We start from the raw sequence: 18,686 nt of genomic DNA, 5'->3' as shown, positions 1-18,686 counted from the left end.
TTCCCTATTTGGCTATTGAGAAACCTTGTAAACACTCTAGAAGGCACAATTTTTGCCCAATCATCATAAAAGTTGGTCAAAACATTGGTTTTATTGATATCTCGGACAAGTTTGAAAATGGTCGGGATCGGTGGAAAAACATGGCCGCCAGTGGGCGGGGCATTTTTCTCTATGTGTATATAGTGAAAACATGTGAACACAGTAGAAGTCACATTTTTGGCCCAATTTTCATGAAACTTGCTCAGAACATTTGTTTCCTTAAAACGAGAGTTGAGTTCAAAAATGGTTCCGGTCAGTTGAATAATGTGGCTGCTGGGAGGGGGGCAGTTTTCTCATTGTTTTGCTCATGTCGGTCCGTCCGTCCACCAGATGGTTTCCGGATGATAACTCAAGAGCGCTTATGCCTAGGATCATGAAACTTCATAGGTACATTGATCATGACTCGCAGATGACTCCTATTGATTTTCAGGTCACTAGGTCAAAGGTCAAGGTCAAGATGACCCAAAGCAGTAAAATGGTTTCCGGATGATAACTCAAGAACACTTATGCCTAGGATCATGAAACTTCATAGATACATTGATCATGACTCGCAGATAACCCCTATTGATTTTCAGGTCACTAGGTCAAAGGTCAAGGTCACGATGACCCGAAATAGTAAAATGGTTTCCGGATGATAACTCAAGAATGCTAAGGCCTAGGATCATGAAACTTCATAGGTACATTGATCATAACTCGTAGATGACCCCTATTGATTTTCAGGTCACTAGGTCAAAGGTCATGGTTACAATTACCTGAAATAATAAAATGGTTCTAGGATGATAACTCAAGAACGCTTAGGCCTAGGATCATGAAACTTCATAGGTACATTGATCATGACTCGTAGATGACCCCTATTGATTTTCAGGTCACTAGGTCAAAGGTCAAGGTCACGGTGCCAAAAAACGTATTCACACAATGGCTGTCAAGGTCACGGTGACTCAACTTAGAAAAATGGTTTCCGGATGATAACTCAAGAAAGCTTACGCCTAGGATCATGAAACTTCATAGGCACATTGATCATGACTCGCAGATGAAATAATGATGAAACTTGACCAGGATGTTTGTCTGGACAATATTTAGGTCAAGTTTGACATTTTGTAAAGATTGAATGAACCGACTCCTCTCAGGTGAGCGAACTAGGGCCATCTTGGCCCTCTTGTTTGTATAAAGTAATAGTGACCTTGACCTTGATATGACTGGCACAACAATTCCATGCCGAGCTTGGTCTGCTTGTTGTACATGTAAGCAAACCATGCAAATAAATCTAGTAAAATTCCCCCATTGCACTTTAGTTATTGGGTGAAAACGATTGTTGTAATAATAGTTACAGCAACCTTGGCAAAAACTCTCCGAAAGGAATAAAATGCTATGTATTCATATATGCTACAAACATACACAATATTATCACAATACCACCAACCATAGTCAAATTATTGAGCAAACAGTTTTTTAGCATTTTTAGCAGTTACCTTGATAGATATACCACTGGCCTAAATGCTATCTCAAGCTAGGTCTTCATGTAAGCAACATACCGTCAAAATTTTAATGCAATTCCTACATCCAAACTTGAGTTATAAATTGGAAACAGTTTTACTGAAAGACTAACTAACTAACTGACGATGCTATTTTAATAAAGGTTCTGGGGGCATATTAAAATCGCATCGTCAGTTAGTGAGTTAGTTAGTCTTTCCGTCCGGATAAGTTTCCGATCAATAAGTCAAGCAATTGTCATCAGATCTTCACCAAACTTAATGAAAATGTGTGAGGCAATAACATCTAGGTCAAGTTTGATAATCAGCCCAATTGACCCAAACATTCTTGAGTTATGGCCCTTGAATCATTGTAAAATTTGGGGTTTCTCGTTTCTGCTCAATAACTCAAGCAATTGTCATCAGATCTTCAACAAACTTCATGAAAATGTGTAAGGCAATAACATCTAGGCCGAGTTTGATAATTGGCCAATTTGATTCAGACACTCCTGAGTTACGGCCCTTAAATCATCGTAAAATTGTTTATTTTCTCGTTTCCGCTCAATAACTCGAGCCCGTGTCATTGTATCTTCAAAATACTTCATGAAAATGTGAATCTTTGCCACACTTCATGAAAATTTGTAAGGCAATAAAATCTAATTTGACTGAGCAAATATGTCATAGGATGTTTGCCACACTTCATGAAAATGTCGTAGGTCATAAGATCTACATGTAGGTCAAGTTGGATAATCAGCCAAATTGACCAAGACACTCCTAAGTAACATGTATGGCCCTTGAATCGTCGAAAAATGAGTTTTTTCTCGTTTAACTTCTATGTCGCTTCAGATGTATCGTTCATATTTGGTATGCATGTGCATGTGTATATTGGCAAGGCCTTTCCATACGCACACAAATTTCGACCCCTTTTACCTTTACCTTGAACTTAGGGTCCGCGTTTAGGTTTCGAAAATCTGCGTTTAGGTTTCGATAAAGCGTTTTCTGGGGGCATAAGTCTTCTGATATAGACAGCTCTTGTTCAATATTAAGAAACAATGACCTTGACCTTAACCTGCCCCAAATGCAATCTCAAGCTTGGTCTGGAGATAAGCTTCCTACCGTATACTTGTGCTTATAAGACGCCCTCGCTAATAAGATGCACCCCGACTTCGGACTTTATAATGGGTGGATTTGAGACTGACCCGCGTGTAAGACGCGGTCAAATTTTGCCGTTTTCATCGGCCGAAAAAATGGCTGAAAAATGGCAGAATGTTAAAGAAAATCATCAATTAGTAACACATTGAGAATTTTTCAAACTGAAGCTGCATACAATTAGTAATTCACGCAAGTCTGAAAAATAAAACAATCAAACAGCAAAAAGGAAATAATATTTGTTTATATTAGTGGGTTTTACTTTATTTTCAAGTATTATTTATGCAATAAAAATAATTATCAAATTAACAAAATTTCTAACAATTGCATATTTAATCATTTGCCCTAACAATTGGAAACAATTGCAATAATATTACGTTCGTAATATCAATGCACAAGCAAAATTGATCGTATCAGTCATCTTAATTGTATTGTTTGACAGGTATTGAAAACTAATAGACAGATATTTTGAAAGCGTTTAGTTTTATTACCTATATTATGCAAATTTTACGCCAATTGTCTATCAACAATAGGTAACGCCTACTTTCATAAAATTAGCCAATCGCGTGATAGAGTGATAGACTCCGAAGCGCAGATCAAAATCACGTGTCAAGAAGAAAGCCATATGGGGATAATTGCATGCGGTCGCTCTTTACTCCTGTTGTTGTTGGCCCCTTATAAATAAGGTGTCATCGGCATTATGGGGTCGTCTGAATAAACATGTTTATTTAACAATTGACAGTTGCAAACTGGTAACTTATTTCAGAGGATACCCTAATTGCCAATTATGTCTTAATTGACAATTAACGACGTGGAACAAAGACGATCAGGTGATACAAACTTGTCAAGTAGCATTTGTAATCGGCAGCGTGTTTATTTAACAATTGACAGTTTCAAACTGAGAATTGATTTTGCTGTTGTTTTAAGCATGTTGGCATCGTGTCACCGCTTACACACGTATACTATTATAATGGCCAATTTATATGACATTTAACGACGTCGCGTGCAGACAATCAGGTGATACAAACTTTTCAAGAATATTCACGGACAATATAACGTCTTACGCCCCAAAAATAACAAAATTCAAATTAAAAATAATAGACAACAAAATTTTATTACAAATAAATCTGTAACTGAACATAGCGTTCCGATACACGGTACGGGCCAATACAGACTTTAGAGAAAATGCAAATGGCTGCCGCGATGATTCAAAACAACTGACAAGTGTCCAACTTGGCTAGCATAAGCCCAGTAAACTCGATATTTTGAAAAAAATTGTTATATTCACCAGTATCTCGCGTATAAGACGCGACCCCAACTGTAACTTATTAATTTGAGTCTTAAAAATGCGTCTTATAAGCGAAAGTATACGGTACTCACACAATCTCCACATAACACCATTTACATCTTAATGCACATTATGCGGAGCTCTGCATATAATATTACTATAACCAGCAATTTTTGTTGCCAGATTGGGTAAAGTACCGGTACCAGCCCAATTGGGAAAATTGTTTGCGAAAACCCCTGAAATTGGGTAAATTGGCGTTGTGAAGCTTTCATATTGGGAAATTGGTGTATTTTATTTTTTGCTCCCAAATACTTGAAAATTATATATTATAATGTCACACATAAATATTCTTAAGATCAAATACAATTTATCTTGATTAAATGTATAAGACCACTTATGTCTTTAAGATATGATGGCACAAGGATTGTCCTATGTTTTGGAAAAAAAACGGCCATACTACAATATGCTTTAAAAATTATGTTCAAATCTGTCTCTTCATGACAGATGTTGATGAACTAAGATTTTTCAAGAAACACACTGATTTAATAGAATGTATAATTGTATGTGTTCATGCTTCACCACAATTTTGTAGGTAATGAACAATCATTGCCCAAATCATGACATTGCGATCAGGGCTTTATACTGGAATAAGTATAATATATATACTGGTTAAATGCTATGATTTGCTAAATTTTCCCAGAAAGAAGGGCAAGTAGGTTAACTTCCAAAGTAAGGTTTGACTGATGATGTCTGTCGAACATTGTAAACAATCAGAACAAATACAATTTCTTTGAGAATCTCCAAGAAATGACAGATCTCTGAATATTGGCAGTTGAGAAATCTTAATTTTAAATAATTAGATTTAAAGAAAATATGTTCCAAAAAGATGATATTTTATATATTTGTATGCCCCCCTTCGAAGAAGAGGGGGTATATTGTTTTGCACATGTCGGTCGGTCGGTCCGTCCACCAGATGGTTTCCGGATGATAATTCAAGAACGCTAAGGCCTAGGATCATGAAACTTCATAGGTACATTGATCATGACTAGCAGATGACCCCTATTGATTTTCAGGTCACTAGGTCAAAGGTCAAGGTCACAGTGACTCGAAATAGTAAAATGGTTTCCGGATGATAACTCAAGAATGCTTAGGCCTAGGATCATGAAACTTCATAGGTACATTGATCATGACTGGCAGATGACCCCTATTGATTTTCAGGTCACTAGGTCAAAGATCAAGGTCACAGTGACTCGAAATAGTAAAATGGTTTCAGGATGATAACTCCAGAATGCTAAGGCCTAGGATCATGAAACTTCATAGGTACATTGATCATGACTGGCAGATGACCCTAATGATTTTCAGGTCACTAGGTCAAAGGTCAAGGTCACAGTGACTCGAAACAGTAAAATGGTTTCCGTATGATGATTCTAGAATGCTTACGCCTAGGATCATGAAACTTCATAGGTACATTGATCATGACTGGCAGATGACCCCTATTGATTTTCAGGTCGCTTGGTCAAAGGTCAAGGTCACAGTGACTCGAACAGTAAAATGGTTTCAGGATGATAACTCAAGAATGCTAAGGCCTAGGATCATGAAACTTCATAGGTGCATTGATCATGACTGGCAGATGACCCCTATTGATTTTCAGGTCACTAGGTCAAAGGTCAAGGTCACAGTGACTGGAAACAGTAAAATGGTTATCGGGTGATAACTCAAGAATACTTAGACCTAGAATCAAGAAACTTCATAGGTACATTAACAGGGCCCTCAATCTATAAAATCTGCGGCCGAATTTCGAAAAAACTCCCCTTGAAATTAAAAAAAAAAAAAAAAAAAAAAAAAAAAGATGTGTCTCATGATTATTATATCTCAATTCTATTTCAATTCAATCTTGTCAAACATACTAAATTATGAAAAAAGAAATGAATATAGTGCAAACATGTACAAATGTAATAATACGAGAGAAAGTAAAAAAAATCCCCCCAAAAGCGAAACGCCGCGAAAATTCCCCCTCATTAGGGTAGTGACCCGCTTCCCCTAAAATGGATTGAGGGCCCTGATTAATCATGACTGGCAGATGACCCCTATTGATTTTCAGGTCACTAGGTCAAAGGTCAGGGCCACAGTGACAAAAAACGTATTCACACAATGGCTGCCACTACAACTGACAGCCCATATGGGGGGCATGCATGTTTTACAAACAGCCCTTGTTCTAGAAGGTGACAATATGAGTTTAGAATGGCATTCAGATAATCACTAAGGAGTAATCATTTTCATTTCCTCTGACATTGAAAGAAGCAGATGTTGGTTTCTGGAATAAGGGAATATAAAGCAATGTGGTATAAGCAGATTAAGATTGTTTTCATCAGAGAAATTAGAAAACTAATTATGTTGTATGGTTGATGGAATAAAATCTTTTTGGATGTAGACAGGAAGTTTGATTGGTTTCTTTTTCTTATTGAAAGTGGGAGTAGCTGAAATTGCAAGGTATAAAGTGTATTTCCTGCATTGACCTTGATTTATTTGTATGGTAACTTATGGAAATCAAATGAAATTGATGATTTACGCATCTTTAAATGTACTTGCTCAAATGTTCTGTATATACAGCCATTATTATTACACATTGCAAGCACATAAATTTGATACATCCTAAGTTCAATATAATATAACATACTGTAACTACAGTTAAACCTTGTATACATGTAACATACCATTAAACCCGTAAAAACAAATAAAAGTAAAACAGCATATAGGTGGACTCAAGTATTTTCTTAGTTATAACATATGTAATATGTATTATTAACATGTATCTGAAGCAACCGTGTATAATCTACTACAGGAGCAATTAACTAATGTTTGGTTTGACTCCCTTAAAGGGGCCTTTTCACAGATTTTGGCATTTTTTAACTTATTCATTAAATGCTTTATATTGATAAATGTAAACATTAGATCGTAAAAGCTCCAGTAAAAAATCAAGAATAAAATTAAAAAAAGGAAAAGAACATTGCCCGGAGCAGGTTTCGAACCAGTAACCCCTGGAGTCCTGCCAGAGTCCTGAAGTAAAAACGCTCTAGCCTACTGAGCTATTCCGCCGAGTACACATATTTGACGCATTTTAAACCTTATATAAGCAATCTTCGTAGTAATACACAATTTAACGACAAAAACAGAACTCTCCAAATTATTGAATCGTTTCGCGTTGCAACGCTTTATAATTTTTAGGTTTTATAATCGTCAAAAGATGCATATAATGGCTATATTAGAGCATGGTAAATGTTCAGTATTACTGTTTCCTCACAAATATCATAACTAAAACGAAAATTTGCGAATCTGAAACAACTTTTTTCAATTTTGTCAATTTACCAAAGCGTGAAAAGATCCCTTTAAATTAATAATACCTCGCTCTACATGTACCTGTGTTTTTGGATTAGATTACTTTCTCACAAAATAAATTGAGACCAGTATGTGATTAAGTGCATTCTTTATAGTTGAGATAAATAATAAAATTGCATGATAGTTTCCTGAAAATGGCTTCAAGTGTGGCTGAGTATGCATGCAGACCTGTTTTATGCATTTTGAAAGGGAACCTGGTTAGGATCGAAATGGTGGTTATACATGAATGTTTAGTATTTAACCAGCAGCAATACAATGAAACTTTGTGGGTACATAGCATTACACCCTGGGTTTGAGTATTATACCATGCTGGTCTGGCAAATGATTGTCACTTTACAACTCTGCTTTGTATAGCAATAGACATGTCACTTCCCAAGTACAAAATGGTTGGACCTCACAAATTTGACCCATCCATACATGTTTGAACCAACTACACCAGTTTGGAACCAACCACATAAGTTCAAACCAACCATACAAGTTTGAACCAACCAAACAAGTTTGACCATTAAACACACAAGTTTGACCATTAAACACACAAGTTTGACCATTAAACACACTAGTTTGACCATTACACACACTAGTTTGAGCATTAAACACACTAGTTTGACCATTAAGCACACAAGTTTGACCCTTAAACACACAAGTTTGACCATTAAACACACTAGTTTGACCATTAAACTTACTAGTTTGACCATTTAACACACTAGTTTGACCATTAAACCCACAAATTTTACCATTAAACACACTAGTTTGACCATTAAACACACTAGTTTGACCATTAAACACACTAGCTTGACCATTAAACACACTAGCTTGACCATTAAACACACTAGTTTGACCATTAAACACACTTGTTTGACCAAAAACAAACAGATTTACATGTAGATGTTACCTAACCACACAAGTTAAATCCAGCCACATAAGTGTAATCCAACCACACAAGTTTGATCCAACCACACAAGTTTGAACCATCCTTGCCTGTTTAAACCCTAAAATTAACACACACGTTTGATCAAAACACACACATTTGAACAAAACACCAGCACTTAATCCTAACACACAAGTTGGATTCGTATATGAAAGTTTGAACCATAACACAAAAGTTTTATCTAATCACACAAGTTTGGCATAAAACACACACATTTAACTGAACCACATAGATTTCTTACAAGACACACAATAGACCTAACGAATAACCATTCTAATTTAACCTCACCACAAGCGTTTGCACAACCAGATACATTTGGCCAAACCTCACAAAATTGACCCGAAAAACAAAAGTTTGACCTATTAATCGCATCTATTATTTTCCATTCATTTTGTGAAAAAATATTTCCTGGATAAATGTTAACTGATTGACCAATGCACCATAATTAAATCTTGAAAACTTCTGGCTTTCGAATGGAAAGCGGACAACAACAACTAGCGAGGCCTGGTATAGGGGAGATAACCCTGGGTTATGGTTAGGTTAGGGGTCGGGTTAGGGTAAAGGCTAACCCTAACCCAAACCCGACCGCTAACCCTTACCCTAATCCTCTAAACCCCCCCTGCTCATTAAAATACCAGGCCTCGCTCGTTGTCGTTGTCCGCTTCCCCTTTCAAATACTAGGTTTTCATGTGTCAAACAGTTTTCTTGCCTGCTTTGTTTTGTATATGGCTCTGGATGTAGTGGTGAATCACTTTCTTTACAGATGTTCAACATCCAAGACATCAATGCGCAATTAAATGCTTAACAGCAATTTTGCCTGTATTACATGTAACTCAAGCTTAGCAAAAAAGGGAAATCATGGCTTTCTTCTTGTGATTTGTGCAACAACATTGGTGGAAATGGTTTCATAGGGACCATGGAGATGGCATTATGAGGGAATATAAGAGCAAAGGGCAATATTTCCATGCAATAAACACCAAATTATAAATAAATCTAACAAACTGGCCTCATTAATTCCAACATGTTATTTAGATTTTGTTGTCAGGTAGTTTTTCGCCCAATATAATGGCAAGATTTTTTACATGTCTCACATGTTTTATACCTAATTACAATGTTACACACACAATCAAATTTAAGAAAACTAATCCAATATTCAATCCACTTTTAAGTCAAGGATTCTTTATTTATTATTTAAAAAAAATGTAATAGTAAATGCCTATTTAAACCTTCTTGCATGCTATCCAAGCTCTGCCAATGTAATTTATATTCATAAGATCAGTTAATGATTCATTATGATTAAACTTGTTCAAGTGAAGATTGCACTAGGATGGTTGAATGCTTTGAAAAAAATCATGGCTACTCTACACTAAGCTTTGAACATTTTGACTGTTGTTCAAAACTGTTGCTTCAGGATGGATTATCCAAGAAAGACCCAGATGACAGCATGTATGTGAACATCCCGTCTGTAGATTTGACACCGATTTTCATCGTTTTACATGGAAAAAAAGAGTGGCAAACGGTGGAGTATTGGAACATCAAATTTGATGAAAATTGGTGGAAAACAGTGAAAAAAAAGAGGACAGTGAAGAATTTACATCATCGATGGCATTTGGTGGCATTTTCTGGCAAACGATGGAGTATTGAAACAAAATGCCATCGTTTGCCACCCAGTGGAAAACGCTGTAAAATTTTACATTGTTTTCCACAGACCATGGCAAACGGTGGAGTATTGAAACAAAATGCCATCGTTTGCCATCCAGTGGAAAACGAGGTAAAATTTTACATCGTTTTCCACAGACCATGGCAAACGGTGGAGTATTGAAACAAAATGCCATCGTTTGCCATCCAGTGGAAAACGATGTAAAATTTTACATCGTTTGCCACAGACGATGGCAAATGGTGGAGAATTTGGACAAAATGCCACCGTTTGCCATCCAGTGGAAAATGGTGTAATATTTTACACCGTTTGCCACAGACGTTGGCAAATGGTGGAGCAAGATGTACAATTAGTCATTGTTTTACGGATATTGATGGCACTTTGCATTCTCAGTTTGAATGTCACCTAACTGAAAAAAGGATAAATAAAATACAAATTAGGTAAAGAAATAATGTATAACAATTTATTATTTGAAGTAGACAATGGATATATACACTCTTAACAAAACAGAATATTTCAAGTACTCTAGTGTTTCACATTCCTTCGTTTTATTTCACTCCTCCCTGTACAGGCGGCGGAACAACTTCTTTGCAGCCTTACTGGCATCTGTTATGCCAGTGATGTCTAATAGCAGCTGGGCCTGAAATAAATGTTTACATTAAATTCTGTAACTTTATATACAAAGTTTGAATTCCTTACTTTCCTTTTTGCTCAAAGAAAATTAGTTCTTTTACAAGCACTTTTCTGTGACATAATAAGACATTATAATAATTTTACAAATTACAGAGTAAAGATAAAATTGATTGAATCTGTTATAAGTGAATTGAGATCAGTAAGCAATAACTAATGCTTCAGTTTGCCACAGCATACTGTAGCTTTAAGTTATATACTTTTTGTAATAATTACTTTTGTGTACCCACCATAATTATGTCCTGTTGACAGGTAGGTCTTGACAATCTGGTTGAGGATCTGGTTGTTGTTGCTGGATTTGTTTTTGCTGCGGTTGTTGTTACTGGGGTGGTTGTTGCTGCTGCTGGGTTGATTGCTGCTGGAGTTGTTGTTTTCGCTGCTGCAGTGGTTGATGCTGTTGGAGAAGTTGCTGCTGTTGGAGAAGTCGCTGCTGAAACTGTTGCTAATGCTCTGTAAGTCGGCCATCAAGCTGTCGAAAAAAGTATGACAAACCATAGAAATCAATAAATCTGTAGTCATCTACCCTTAATATTGAAGTCCTACTGGTTACTCAAATAAATGTAATTTTGATCTTATATCACGTTTTGAATAAGTCAATTTAGTAGATAAATTGTCAGGTTGCGGGATAGCTCAGTCTGTAGAACACCAGCCAAGTTAATGATCACTTTTTGCTCAGGTTAGATTAAAACTAAACAAAATTATGACAAAATATATTTAACACATTATCTTTTTATTTTAACTTAATTTGTTGGAATGATAAGTACAAATTTAATATTGCTACAATTATAATAATGTTTAATTCTAATTTCTATTGGTATGAAAATGCACAGTGAAACATAAAAATTTAATTTATTAATTTATTATTATAAACATTAACATCATTAATGAGCATTGAGTGCTCATCATGCACAGCACAAAACTCCCTTTAAGCATCTGTTCCCTAGCATGATAAACTTCCAATACTACATTCAACCTTATTAATTTCTACACATTAGGTCTAATTACTTCCTTAATCAAGCTGCAAACTGCACTTATTGTAAATTCGTATTACATCATTTAAATTAATATTTGCCATAAATATCACATCAAAAAAAATTCTACAATGATGACATAAGAAGCATTAATTTTAAGGAATATTTAGAAATATTATGAAAAGCACAAACCTTTAGTTGTTGTTCTATTCCTAGACAGACTGCTGAAACACTGTATTCATCACTCTTTAACAACACTTCATGTCACTATCCAAATGATATTAATTATACATAATTATTTTAAGAAATTGTTGGTAATGGAATAACTCATCTCTACTGTTTGTGAAATTAATTTAGTTTCATTTTAACAACAAGTTAAACCTGTATATTTTCTAACATGTGTACCGGCCAGTATTTCAAACCAAGAGGAAAACCATCTGTGTTTGAATTCAGCCAATCAGAAAAGGCTGTTAAGCCAACAACACACAGTGGTTATCAGATAGTTTGTAAACCTCAGCTGTAGTTGCTGTAGTTTGATATTCAGAGAGAGTGTATGTAACTTGAACAGGGTTAAGAACTTTTTATTTGTAGAAATTGCTTTGCAAGTTACAACAACTACCACTGCTGCTACAACAACAACAACAACTGCTGCTGCTGCTACTGCTGCTGCTACTGCTGCTGCTACTGCTGCTTCTACTGCTGCTACTACTGCTGCTACTACTGCTGCTTCTACTGCTGCTACTACTGCTGCTACTACTACTACTACTACTACTTCTACTACTACTACTACTACTACTACTACTACTACTACTACTACTACTACTACTACTACTACTACTTCTACTACTACTACTACTACTACTACTTCTGCTACTACTACTACTTGCAACTACTACTGCTACTACTACAACTATTACTACTTCTACTACTATCACTACCACCACCACCACCACCACTGATACTACAACAACTACAAAACTGCTATTACAACAATAACTACAACAATAACAACAGCAACTACTTCTACTTCTACTACTTGTACTGCTGCTGCTGCTGCTACTACTACGACGACAATGACAACAACGACGACACCACTGACTACTACTACTGCTACTACTGCTACTACTGCTTCTACTACTTCTACTACTACTACTACTTCTACCACCACCACCACCGCTACTGATACAACAACAACTTCTCCTACAACTCCAACAACAACTATTACTATTACTACTACTATGTTTACAACTACTACTACTGCTACAACTTCTATCACTACTACTACTAGCTTTACTACTGCTGCCACTGCCTCTGCTACTACTAATACTTCTACTACTACTACTACTACCATCATACCACTACATCCGCCACCACCACTGATACAACTACAAATGCAACTGCTACTGCTCTTACAACAAGAAACAGCACTCAGATTTGTTTTTTAATGCCTATGTCTAGAATACTTGTAAAAATGACAAACAGTGTTTTCCGCACACATCTGACTTCTGAAATAGCCTGAAATAACTAGTCCTAACTTTCCCCAAAAGTGTATTTTCCGTGTACAAAATCAAGCTTTGTGCAAACAAAAATCTACTTTCCGCCTATAAAAACCAAATGTTCGCAAAAATATGCGGACAAATTTTCTTGAGCATCCGCAATCTCATAAAAAAATCAAATATCCGCACATTTCAGTCTTTTTCCCCATTATTCCGCATATTTTCTTCATAATTCCGCATATTTCTGCATATTTTTACTAGTTTTCCGCTTGGAATTGCGGAAAATGTCATTTAATTATATGAACATTCAATTTAAATTAAAAGAACTGTTTTTCGTTTTCTGTTCTGTCAGAGAGCATTTTGTTTGAAAATGTTCTAAGTTTTTTTTCCACCGTTTGCCACTCAGGTTTTCTTGCAAAATTTTCTAAGAGCCATTTTCTCCTATTCAAAATGTACATTTTCCACTTCAAAAAATGACAAAGTCCTATTTTTCACCGTTTGCCATCAAATTTCCACCGTTTTACATCGAATGCCACTGTTGATTTCCATCGATTAGTGGAAAACGATGGCATTTTACCATTTTCCATCGAATTTTCACCGTTTGCCACACTTTTACATGGCAAATGGTGGCATTTGGTGGAAATCCGTGGCAAATCTAGAGACGGGATGCTTCATCATAATGTTATAAATCATGGACAATCATTGCCAAAATCGTGACGGTGATGTCAGGGCTTTACTGGCAATATTAACTTGTTAAATGCTATAATGATTAGCTAAAATATCTCAGTTAAAGTGTGACTTGGTTAACTTCCAAAGTAAGGTTTGACAGATGATGTATGTCAATAATTAAAAAAATCCAAATAAACACAATTTTCTGTGACATTCATGGAAGTGACAGATCTCCCAACAGACCAATAAATATTGGCAATTGAAATGTCTAAAATTTAAATAATTTGAAAAAAAATGTGTTCTAGAAATTCCAGAAAGATTAGATTGATTAAATAAGTTTTCCAGATAGAAGAAAATAGGAGTTCAGAGAGGCATTAAGAGCAGGTTTAATTCATTTTAATTTCCTCTGTCAGTGAAAGAAGCAGATGTTGGTTTCTGGAAGGAGGGGATATAAAGCAATGTGGTATAAGCAGATTAAGATTGTCATCATCCAAGAAATTAGAAAACCAACTTATGTTGTATGGTTGATTTAACTTAATCCTTTCAGATGCAGAGAGGATTTCTTAATGCATAGAAAAAGAAAATGTAGCTGAAACTGTACGGGTAAAACTAATTATATTTCCTGTGATGAACTTAATTGATTTTTTTAATTACTAATAGAAATCAAATGAAAAATAGAATATAAATTGCACCAAAAATCATGTATGTGTTATAATAGTACCATTTATCTTAAAATGTACTCAGATGTTATGTATGCAAGACCTTTGTAACATAATTTGTATACTACCTAAGTTGAATATATATGTGTATTGGATGATAATTATAAGTACAGTTGAACATCCTACACCTTGTCATTATTATTTAACTGTTTATACAAATAAAACACATTTGGATGTATGGAGATCTACGCAAGTATCACCTGAGTAATTACATATGTAATATGTATTATATAGTGTTCAGAAGTTACCAGGTATAAATTATTCTTAAAAAAAACACAAAAGCATAAGTTATTATAGTTCCATGTGACTCCTGCAAATCAAATGGTAATACCTCACTCTACCTGTGTTGTTGGATTTGATTATTTTCTCACAACATAGATTGGAAAAGTATGTGATTTATTGCATTCTTCACAGTTGAGATAAAGAATAAGATTGCATGATAGTTTCCTGAAAATGGCTCCAAGTGTGGCTGAGTATGCATGCAGACCTGTTTTATGCATTTTGAAAGGGAACCTGGTTAGGTATTCTAATGGAAATGGTGGTTATACATGAATGTTAAGTACTGAACCAGCAGCAATACAATGAAACTTTGTGGGTACATAGCATTACACCCTGGGTTTGAGTATTATACCATGCTGGCCTGGCAAATGATTGTCACTTTACAACAGGTTACTCTGCTTTGTATAGCAATAAATCTGTCACTTCTCAGGTACTGAAAGGTTTGCACTTTTAATATTTTCATGTTTACAATAAAGTGAAGTATACCCATGCATTTACATTGGACTTCATTTGCACTGATTTTTGGATCAACATACATAGTTGTTCACCCAAATCATATATGCTTAATGCAACCACACACATATAACAAAACCACACATTTGAAAGAGCTACACATGTTTGACCTGTTCACACATGTTTGACCCAATCACACATGTTTGACCCAACCAGAAACAGAAAAGTTTTACCTTACCAAACAAGTTTTACACAACCATTAAAGTTTGAACTATTAATACAAGTTTGACTACTTTACTCAATTTAGTTTGCCTCTTTTGCAAAAGCTGACCCAATCATACAAGTTTGAGCTTATCACTAAAGTTTGACCATGCCAATTAAGTTTGCATTTTTCAAACAAGTTTTAACCTATCACACAAGTTGGACCCAGCCACTTAAGTTTGACCTTTTCACGATGGTTTTAAATATTTACACAAGTTAGACCCTGTTTTTAATCACACAAGTTGGACCAAGCCACACAAGTTTGATATAATCTCACAAGTTTGACCCAACTATACAGTGTTGTTTTCACCATTTTTGGAATGGGGCTGGGTCCCTTTGGATTGGGAAAATTTGCAGCGTTTTGACCAAAATTGGAAAATTATTGTTGTTTTGCTTTAAAAATGCTTCAAAATTGAGAATACAAGTGTTTTCAGTTTTATATTTTCTATACGGTTGAACTTATATGGAAGCAACATGAACAAAATATCGAGATCTAATAAAATATTATGTTTTTTTGCAAACCTTCCAGTGGAAATTTCAAGCTCCCATTTGCGAAAAATATATACTTTTTTCCATTGGGAATGGGGCAAATTAGCGGACCCGATTTTGAATGAAAAAACACTGCTATACAAGTTTGAACCTTATCACAAATGTGTGACTTAAAAACACACATGTTTGACACCAAACACACATTTAATCCAACCACACAAGTTTGTTGCATAAACACACAATTTTACATAACCGCTAATGACATCCCCTATACAGAAGTTTGACACAACCCCAACAATTTGAACAAACTTCACAAGTTTTACCCGAAAAAAAAAACAGTTTGACCCATAAATTGCACAAGTTTGACCCATAAATTGCACAAGTTTGTTTCAACTTTTACAATCCTTTTGTGAGAAACCATTTACTACTATATATAGAAGGGACGTTGGATGCAAAATGACATTTGGGCGGCCAAGGGGTGGGTACGGGAGTGGGTATCCCCCTCCCGTTTGTGGGGTCCGGGGGGCCTCCCCCTGATTTTTTTTCACATTTTAGCATCAAATGGCGCATTCTGGTGTGTTTTTATGCCTGATACCTGACCTTATACATGTCTATTGCAGGCATATTCTGAATGACAAAAGTTGTGACAGACAGACGATCGAGAAGTGATCTCTATATGTCGCAGTTTGTTCTTTGTAGCAGGCGACACAACAATAGGGATCATGTGGGTTGAAAGAACATTCTTCGGGATTTTTTCCCGAAATTCCGTTTTGGAAATTTGAAATTTGTTGGTTGGTTTGGAGTAGACATATTGAAATTACACAAAAAAGTGGTAAAAATATTAAATAAGTTTTTTAGAATTATCGATTTACTTTGAGTTATTACAATTAATTTAGGAATCTTTAATTTTGTGATAATTAAGGACTTTAGGATATCGGAACATTTGTTTCCATGTCATACTTTCCTTTACATTAATAAAAAGAAGCAAAGGCTTAGATTGTACCGACAAAGATTCCCAGGTTTAATTACTCAAGAATAAAGGGATTATGGTTATAAAAGAGACCGATCAATTAACAACATAATTGACGCATACACTACCGCGGGCGGATGATGACAATCAACGATACATGTGTCATAACCGCGAAAGTGTGATTACCTTGCTTCATGGTAAAGATATTTTCAAATATACGGGCACTGAAATGAAAAAGTGAATGACCAATCCACCATAATTATTCCTAAAAAACATATTGCTTTTATTTACTAGGCTGCCAAGGGGCAAGCTGAGTTGGTGTGTGTGCTTTATTTTATGGCTTGTAGTGAAGTGGTTTATAACTTACTTTTTGTGTGGATGTTTTAATTAAAACATTAATGTAGCTGCTTTTTAATGTTTAACAGCCATTTTTATGTCCCCCACTATAGTAGCTACACTACATCTTTGCAATATTGAAGATAGCAACTTGATATTTGGCATGCATGTGTATCTCATGGAGCTGCACATTTTGAGTGGTGAAAGGTCAAGGTCATCCTTTAAGGTCAAATATATGGGTCAAAATTGCTCATGTAATGTCACTTCTGCAATATTGAAGCTAGCAATTTTATATTTGAAATGCATGTGTATCTCATGGAGCTGCACATTTTGAGTGGTGAAGGGTCAAGATCAAGGTCATCCTTCAAGGTCAAATGTCATATAGGGGGACATTGTGTTTCTCAAACACATCTTGTTTTTTAACAAAGCTTAGCAAAAAGGGACATCATGGCCTTCTTGTGGTAAAAAATGGTGGTAATGGTTTTATAGGAACCATGGAGATATGAGGGAATATAAATGCAATTGATTGTGGGCCATTGTCCCTGGTGCTGATTGTTATATTCCACTTTATGGAATATTTTCATCATTTTAAATACTAAAGAAAGGACATTTCCATGCGATATACACCAACTCATATCTTTCTAAGAACTGGCCTCATTAATAGCAACGTCATTATTTTTCTGACATGTCTGAATCAAAGTACATGTAGCTGAAGGCAGCAGCCTCAGGGTGTATATAATGAATGGTGTGCTAGGAGCATCTGTATGCAAACAACAGCACATTTTTATGTGCCGATATTGATCGCCATCCGAAGCTAAGCAGTGGGCAGCATTTTCTTCCCAATTCTGTCTGTCTTGACTTCGGTATTGGAATAGCCATTAAGACAGACAGTGGGAAAGTGGTTCAGTTAGCCAGAGAACTTGGTGGCATTGTGTTAAGCAAGTTCTGCAGACAGAACACTGTGTTGCAATATGTCGCTTTCTCGAAAAACACTTCCGAAATTCCTCTCTGCAGACTGTCAATACCATATGTTCTGTTCTTACTGATACAAATGGGTTGCTAAATGTCATAGGGGTTATATATTTTACATCACTGCAACTTGCTAGCTCAAAAAGGGCATGATATTTGGTAAGGTTGGTGATTGTGAAAATATTAGTATTTAATAATGAGTCATGTTGCCTTTGAAGGGATTTTTTTCCAATTTTATTATTTTGTGGGGAAAATAGGGTTATACAATTTTCTACAAAAAATCATTTTGATGGTTGAGCATTAGAATGTTGTATCTATTTGAGATACACATTTGAGTTTCTACCAGGTAGTTAAACCTTGATTTGGACTGTCTGTTCCAACTGCTCATATTTCTATCTTATAACACATACAGTATGAACAAAGATGGAATAATCTTGTTTTAAACTGTTGAGTACGAA

At 35.6% G+C, this 18,686-nt stretch overlaps 2 protein-coding genes across 2 annotated transcripts in view; one reads left to right on the top strand and one right to left on the bottom strand.

The window, feature by feature from the left end:
• Window positions 1-18,686, top strand: part of LOC127870877 (regulator of G-protein signaling 7-like) — a 138,023-nt gene that overhangs the window by 18,072 nt on the left and 101,265 nt on the right. The window lies entirely within an intron of this gene.
• LOC127870897 (uncharacterized transmembrane protein DDB_G0285607-like) lies at window positions 10,376-12,032 on the bottom strand. The gene is made up of 3 exons (XM_052413481.1): window positions 11,780-12,032; window positions 10,847-11,085; window positions 10,376-10,566 (listed from the first exon to the last, which is right to left on the bottom strand). The coding sequence occupies exons 2-3, from the start codon at window positions 11,079-11,081 to the stop codon at window positions 10,523-10,525; spliced, it is 279 nt and encodes a 92-aa protein (XP_052269441.1). The 5' UTR covers window positions 11,082-11,085; window positions 11,780-12,032; the 3' UTR covers window positions 10,376-10,522.

This window comes from Dreissena polymorpha, chromosome 3 (assembly GCF_020536995.1).
Source record: "Dreissena polymorpha isolate Duluth1 chromosome 3, UMN_Dpol_1.0, whole genome shotgun sequence".
In the NCBI taxonomy this organism is placed as follows: domain Eukaryota; kingdom Metazoa; phylum Mollusca; class Bivalvia; order Myida; family Dreissenidae; genus Dreissena; species Dreissena polymorpha.
This window is presented reverse-complemented; position numbering and strand designations above follow the sequence as displayed.